Below are 7,428 nucleotides of genomic sequence, written 5' to 3'. Positions count from 1 at the left end.
ATCAGATGCGGTACCAAACTACATGCAGTTTCACTTTCACTGCAGTATGAAACTGGTTATTTTATGCTGTGTTATTGCATGGTTGTTTCTGGTGTGAACAAGATAGAGGCTTTCTGGTGGGTTTTCCAAGTCTAGAAGGACGTATTTCACATACCAGTGAGCACAGGAGGTGTATTTGCATAAAAGATTTGCAGTAGAAAAATAAGTTTTTAAATTCTCGTTTTATCAAACTCAGACATCTCCACAGCCCTCCAGAATAACACTTTCTGCACCTGATAGAAATGTCTTCTCATTCCATTTGCTCTTAGTGAAGACCCATTACATGAAAATGCCATCTGAATGCAGACCTGGCAGCTACTGGCAGTGTGCTCCCTCCTTCCTGAGCACATACGTGATGCTTAATTCTGGTTATGGAAATCTGCATGTTCAGCTGGCAATAAGATCAGTGCAATTCCATAAAGCCCTCATGACTGTTGTGGTGGAGAGATAGTAGGGCAAGTCTCACACGTCTTTTTTTTCTTTTTTAAGAAATTACTGAATCACTGGAAGAAGCAAACATGAGTTGATATATGTCAGTTAGGGCTGGACTAGGTGACCTGGGCTGGACACCCAGAGGTCCTTTCTAAGCTCAACCATTCTGTTATTCTGTGAAATTAATCTTCTAAGCCAAAAGAACTGTCAAGAAATAATAAAGTCCTGAACAACTAAGGGGTTAGGTCCTCAGACTAAATTGACAGAGACAGGTAATCTCTAGAAGGTGCATTAATTTATGCACACTGAGAATTTGTCCCAACACAGCTCCATTGTTTTAATTGTTTTGTATTATGGGGCTTTGAAACGTTCATATGACCAATCAGTGCTCCTAGTTAAAAAAAATAAAATAAAGGGTTTTTTACTGTGAAAAGGGACTTGGATTACTTTACTTGGATTACTCAAGTACCTTAACACAAGAAACAGAGGAAGTGAAAGGATTATGCAGAATCCAAAGTTCACTGAAACGTTAGAGCTACAGGCTTCCATTACATGAAAGAATGGTACTTCAAGTAACAGAAATATGGAGAGAAACCCTGAGGCCCACAGGCAGAGTAACTTGAAGATAAAGCAGGAATTAGCTCAAATTCCCAAGCAAAAAGCTAGTAGCACAAAAGCATACAGCAATAAAGCACAGCTTGTATAAGCTTTTAAGCTGTTTTAAAATGAAAGATGGATCTTCCATTCATTAAATATCCTGTTGAAGAAAAGCATCAGCATTATACAGATCATAAGAATAGTTTTAAATTCTTGATTCACCTAGGGATTAAGTTTTACCAGCTACACCCATAAATATTTTTTGCACTGATTTACAGCAGAACATCATATACTGCTTACAGCAAACCAACACCATTTCACTGTTGAACTCGCCTTGTAATGTCATCATTTTCCAGTTCCCTTCTCCAAGTGTAATCTATTAATCACTAAACACTTAAGGCAGAAGCAGAACTAAAAATAAATAGCATCTGTAAAAGAAGTCAAATACTTAATTAGCACACCTTATCTGAAACTTTTAAGTCTCACTGAATAGAACAGACTTTAAAACACTATTCTGATCCTAAAAATATCAACAAACGCTACTGAAATGGTTTCTTTAGCCTGAAGACTTCATATGTACAATAACAATTTAACAGCTATAGCTGCCTGAAATATCTATTAGCTCATCTTTCACTTTTTAAATAGACAGATACAATGCAGTTAGATCCTCTGTGGATTTCTACTCCTACTGGGATGTCCACCATTAGGATTGCCCAACCCACGCTGTGGGATTCATGCAGGAATACCCACTAAATTGCTCCCACAGGGATATGTAAGATAGACACCACGCAGGGGAATTCAACTCACCAGATATGAGGATCTACAATGCAAAAAATGAAGCTACCTACACTGCAATCACTTGACACACTCTGGTATTGGTGGAAAGAAATAGACACCTACAGTGTACAATTTATGATACCCTAAAACTGCCTATTTTCCTCTACTGGCTGTAAACAAGAACTTAAATTGATCTGTCAAGTTGCAGATGTCCACACTACAGATGTCAGAAGTCAACAAAAATGAACTTCCCTGTAGGATCGTGGGCAGGGGTTCTCTTCCAGGTCTGCCTGTGCATGAAGATGCAATTGCAGCGACTTTGTCCTAAGAGAGAAGCGACCTCCTCCACCCGTCTGCCAGCACAACAGGCTGTGGAAGCCACCCCCTCGCCATCTACCCTCTTCCCACTTGCTGTAGTCCTGTAGTCAAAGGCATCGCTCTTGTCCACTGGGTTATGCTAAATGCGTTGATTTTACCTGGGATAGACTGGGCGGTGTTTGCATGATCCCTTTCCCTGTCTGAGCTAAGCAGCACTGGGCTCCCGCAGCGACAAATAACTGTATGCAATATTTTAAGTAGTACAGCTGCTGGCCAAAGGAATGTGTGTTCATAGCCTAAGCAAGCTTTGGTTTACTATTCAGACAAGACTGAGGAATTCAGACATTCCTCAAAGTGGTTTATTATTATTGTAACGAATAGGGTTGAGTCTTCTTTACAATCATCATCAAGATGGGTTAAATCAGATATTGTTTCAAGATTACAATCTATCAACTAGAAGGCATAAAATCCCATCCTAATAAACCAAGGGTTCCTTTACTGGTCCAATTTCAACTTACTGCAACCACAGAAATTTGCAGTTCCTGTTCCGAGATACATATGCACATTTAAAAAATACTGATGAGCACACCTGCATACAGACCTGATCCTCAGTTAACAAAGCAGATCTGTAATTAATTTTCACCTTTTCCTACTCTCCTATGTGTAGTTACCCAGTGTCTTTTATTAAAAGGAATGTTTAAATGCCTTTTGAAGAAGAAATGGGAATTCTTTATATACAGCTGGACTGTTTAGAGATGGGTTCTGGTATTCACATTACTTTTCTTTCCATGCTCTTTTTCTTAAAAATCTTAATTATATCTTGAACATAATGAAACAGTAAAAAGGAATCAAGGTGTCAAGGCTCCCATGTACTCTTCAACACTCTGACCCTCGAGGGCCAAAGGCAGAAGTTGTTGACACATACAACACAAGCTCACGGCAGTGCTTAGGTAGCTCCCATCGTGCAGAGCTGCTTATGACTGACGCCTCCCCACAGTGCCAGTATGTGGCATCCAGTTATACCAGTTCTGCCAGTGAAGACAAAAGATGTACAAATATATTTCAGGTTTGTACATTCTATTAAATAATTCATTTGCTATATAGGTTTTCATGTGGAAAAAAGCAAGTTTGTCCCTACAGAGGAGTGGTCCCTGCAGACACAGCACTTTTGTTTTCTCTGAGTAAAAGATTCGATGCCACCTTTTATGTAAGAAATCCATTCCATTTTGTTCTGCAAAAGCAATCTTGGACAGGTCACAATTGTCAAGCCTGACAACTGGTGATGTAATGTTCTATTCCCCTCTTTCTAGCAATTACAAGTTGCTTGAAAATTAAATTACAGTTACTATTTCTCCCCAGGGAGGTGGTCTGACATGATGTGCAAAGGCTTACACTGCCCTGCAAGTCAGTTGTTCACAGAAGAGATGGGCTGGCAGCGTGGTAATAATTAAATACTAGTATACAATTGGCCTCTTTTATGAAAAACAAACAGGCACAAAGACAAACTGTTCCACTGCTTATACTAACCACCAAATGTTGAGATGACTGTTTATTTTAACCACAGCAGTGAGGCTGCAGCGCAGTTCACTGACTTTCATAAACTCAGTTTAACAATTCAGAATGTGTTCAGAACTAAAGTTCTTATTTCTCTGATGCGTCTTCTGCATTGACCTTCTCTCTCTGGAGCCACATAAATGCTGACTTTGCTGTGCCATCTCCACTCTGTTGGGAAAAGCAAATGAAAGTAGCCCAGACAAAGCCACAGAGCCCAGTGTAAGCTGTTCGCAGGTAAAGAGGGACCAAAATGAAGTTTGACAGCTGTGTTGGGAGGAGAAGAGAGCTCAGTTAGTGTTCCAGGCATTGTTAGGTCTTCCATCAACACACCCAGCAACTTCACTGGCTTCTCACTGGGTTGCATATACTATGAATCCATCGGATCAGGTTTTATGAGAAAGGCTCACTGAGGTACCCTCAAAACTCACCTGCACAAAAGGCCAGTACATCAGTCCCGTCTGCAATGAAAAGGAATCATTTGTTACTCTTACAGACTTCAACCACAAAGATTAATTTTTTCTTATCACATTTAGTGAAGACTGAAACATGTTTGAGTAAAGTTAATAAAAGCTGTTCAATTGTAAATTAAGTTGTTTAATGGTTTGTTGCAATATTAAATGTCTAATCCTCTCCATGAGCCTCATGAGCCTAGGAGTTTCTCAAACACATTATTCTAACTCATTTTAAATACAAAACTCTTAAGCACAGTTAAGTCCTCACAGTCACCTGACACCAGATACAGAAGCTCATTTACCAGATGGGTGAACAAATGTTTAAATATGTGAACATTTGCTTCAGCCATGAATGAAAAATACCACTAAACACTATTTATTTCACACTTGCAATGCTCCTTCTACTTACTCATACATGTAAGGCTTTTTTGCAAAAATCAAGGGATAATCTACTCATAGAACGTAAGGTCAACAGAAACCTTATGTTTTGATAGGATATAGTGGGCACTGTTTCTAGAACCATCCTCCATAGCAATAAGAACAATCCTCCTCCATCCCACCTGTATAGATTCACAGCGTGAAGAGAAATTCACATTGCAACACAGTTTCTCATTCTATTGTATTTTTTTCTGCTAATCCTTCTTCTTGTGCCTGAGAAATCTTTAAAATTCTTAATTTGCTCAGCTCTGAGCTGAGGATAATTTTTCCTGTTATGTAGAAATGCAAACCAAAACCAGCTATTTATACTAAAGTCTTTTTAAAGCAAGCGACTATGGTTCTGAAAGTGAGAAGACTGTCACTGAAAAATACAGGCTGAAAATTATTCCTAAAAAAGACATCTCTATAGTTAACGATTTTAATAGGTGTTCCTGTGTTGTCAATGGCCTTATGAGCCAAACACTGGGGTGTGGGTACTTCTTAAGATAAAAGGTAGTACAATCTGAATCAGTGTTGTATGGTGGGGTGTTCATTCAGCAGAGCTGGGCACAAGTGTTATCTATATACACACAGTATGTTTAAAAATGGCATCATTTGGCTGCTCCAGACTACTCTGGCTACAGATGACTGCTGATACTTAAGGCTTCCTACACATAATCAAATAATGAAGTGAGAGAAAGGCTGTTGGATGAAGGAATATTTCAAATATTTTATACAATATTATTTTTTATTGCTAGGACCTAAGCAAATTTCTTGCCTCACCTTGTATGTATTCCAGAATTTCTTTTTACAGTCTGAAAAGATGTCTTCTTTCCTCTGAAGGATGCTCATACCTAATGGCAAAATATTTACAACCATCAAGAAAAATGCACAAATGAAATGTTCACCTTTTTCAATGATATCTCAAGCTCTTCACAAAACATATTCCAATTGCTTTGAAAGAAAAGCTGGTATCATTACAAAGAAGAACCACAACTCCAGCTGGGTACTATATCGTATCTCCTCATCTACTGACTTAGCTTTTAGTGTTGACACCACACATCAGCTGGGCTATGCTATGGGTGGTGTATCATACCTGTTCCACTGCCACAGACTTCAGTGGTATGGCAGTGGAACAGACACAGAGAAAGGGCCTTTTACAGCCGCGAGACAGACAGAATAAGGCCTTTGGCACGTTGCTGAACTGCCAGAAGTGGCTCAGATGCTTGAAGGAGTTTAGATGCCTACAGACCACTGAAGTCAGTAGAAAAGGGCAACTCCTTTTTTCTTTCATTTCAGCCATAATCAACGTGATTTTTTTTACCTTCGCAAATATCTGCATCAAATCCAAACTGTAGAATCAACAAGCAGAACAGTTTCAAAACCTACTTGTTTAACCCTCCATGTACAGTGCTACAGACTTTTAAATAAATTCTAGTTGATCGTCTTGATTCTAGGAAAATACAACCTCACAGCAAGTTCCCATCATAACACCCAAGATCGAGAGAAAAGTTATATGACTTAAAATTACATATTAGACACATGGAAACTGGAAATAAATTAACTGAATAAATCCCCATCCCATGAAATATCATTTAAAGGGTTACCCCCTTAATATCATCATGAAATATCATTTAAAGGGTTATCATCTCATGTGATGAGAATTTTCAGGTGTCATATTAAATCTACATCTTTCTAAGACATGTAGCAGCTCTTCAAAGACCTTAACTGGAAGATATGTTTAGTATAAACAAAGTTATTAGCAAACATGCTTTTAACAAATCAATCTAAAATCAAAAGCTATGCATTCATACAGAAGTAGAGGCTCAAAATTGCCTAGTCCAACTCGGGTATCTTTCTAGATATTTGCATGCCACAAGGTTATCACCATCTTTCAACACATACAATCTTTTGTTATTACATCACACTGATACCCAATTTAGGGATTTTTACCGTCCCTTTTGTGGTCCTTCAAATCCTTCTGGTCCTTGGGCAATTCTCTGCTCACATTCTGACACAGGCAGATAGGATTTTCAGAGTAAATATCCGATGTTTGACGTCTTCCTTCATTTCTCTTCAATCACAAACTGAATCATTTCCCTATCAGGGTCATAAAATGCAGATCTCCCAATACCAGGCAAAAAGAGTACCCTTTTGCTCTTCTTACACATAAGGTTTAAATCAAATGAGAGCCTTGGTTTACACTAGTCTCACCTATTATTTTTCTTATTCCCTCATGTTTATTTTTTGAAATAGATAGTAGTCTTCTCTAAAGTCTCTTATTTGAGATTATACATTAGCAGTATGCTGTACTTTGGATACTCCTACAGCAGAAGACAGCACAGTTTATTTGCTGAACTACAGTATTTCCCAGACAACCTATGTCTGCTTGAATTGCTCTGCTCGGTTCTCAACATCAGCTGTCGCATTTCCAAAACACAATTAGCTGTGTCAAGGAAATACTGTAGTTCGGCAAATGATGGTACAGTCTTTGGAAAGTGGTTTGAATTCCTTGCAGCTAATTGAAAGCTGTGAGCCCAACCAAGCCCCAAGCTAGGGCTCCACTTCGGCACTGCTCCCCCTCGCCTAGAGCTCTGCGGCGCCGCAGGGGCACAGCGCCGTGCCCCACGCTCACTCGGGCAGAGCCGCTGTCGCCCGTGGGCCTCAACTGCCTGCCCCGCTCGGAGCGCAGCCCTGCGAGCAGCTGCGCTGCCTTCCGAGGCCCTGTGCCGGTAACGCCTCGGCGGAAATCCGCAGCGCGCCCGCTGCCTGAGGACCACGCCGTCCCGCACCGGCGCCTCTGGGACTGCGGGATCAGCGGCCGGCAGGCGGGGCGAGCAGG

The 7,428-nt window shown here is 40.1% G+C and overlaps 1 protein-coding gene across 1 annotated transcript; it reads right to left on the bottom strand.

Moving 5' to 3' along the window:
- Nucleotides 1-3,804: 3,804 nt before the first annotated feature.
- On the bottom strand, nucleotides 3,805-5,438 carry MPV17L (MPV17 mitochondrial membrane protein-like). The gene is made up of 3 exons (XM_010181121.1): nucleotides 5,370-5,438; nucleotides 4,146-4,175; nucleotides 3,805-3,981 (listed from the first exon to the last, which is right to left on the bottom strand). The coding sequence occupies exons 1-3, from the start codon at nucleotides 5,436-5,438 to the stop codon at nucleotides 3,805-3,807; spliced, it is 276 nt and encodes a 91-aa protein (XP_010179423.1).
- Nucleotides 5,439-7,428: the final 1,990 nt, after the last annotated feature.

This window comes from Mesitornis unicolor, unplaced genomic scaffold, assembly GCF_000695765.1.
Source record: "Mesitornis unicolor isolate BGI_N332 unplaced genomic scaffold, ASM69576v1 scaffold38423, whole genome shotgun sequence".
Taxonomy (NCBI): domain Eukaryota; kingdom Metazoa; phylum Chordata; class Aves; order Mesitornithiformes; family Mesitornithidae; genus Mesitornis; species Mesitornis unicolor.
Note: the sequence above shows the minus strand (reverse complement) of the source record. Positions and strands in the feature narration are given on the sequence as shown.

What these genes read in the sequence shown, in the direction of transcription:
- MPV17L (XM_010181121.1), bottom strand. Translation starts at nt 5,438, where the DNA reads ATGAGCATCCTTCAGAGGAAAGAAGACATCTTTTCAGACTGTAAAAAG. An exon ending in AATTCTGGAATACATACAAG is followed by an intron (nt 4,176 to 5,369) that starts GTGAGGCAAGAA and finishes TTTTCATTGCAG; the next exon opens with ACGGGACTGATGTACTGGCC. An exon ending in TGTACTGGCCTTTTGTGCAG is followed by an intron (nt 3,982 to 4,145) that starts GTGAGTTTTGAG and finishes CTCCCAACACAG; the next exon opens with CTGTCAAACTTCATTTTGGT.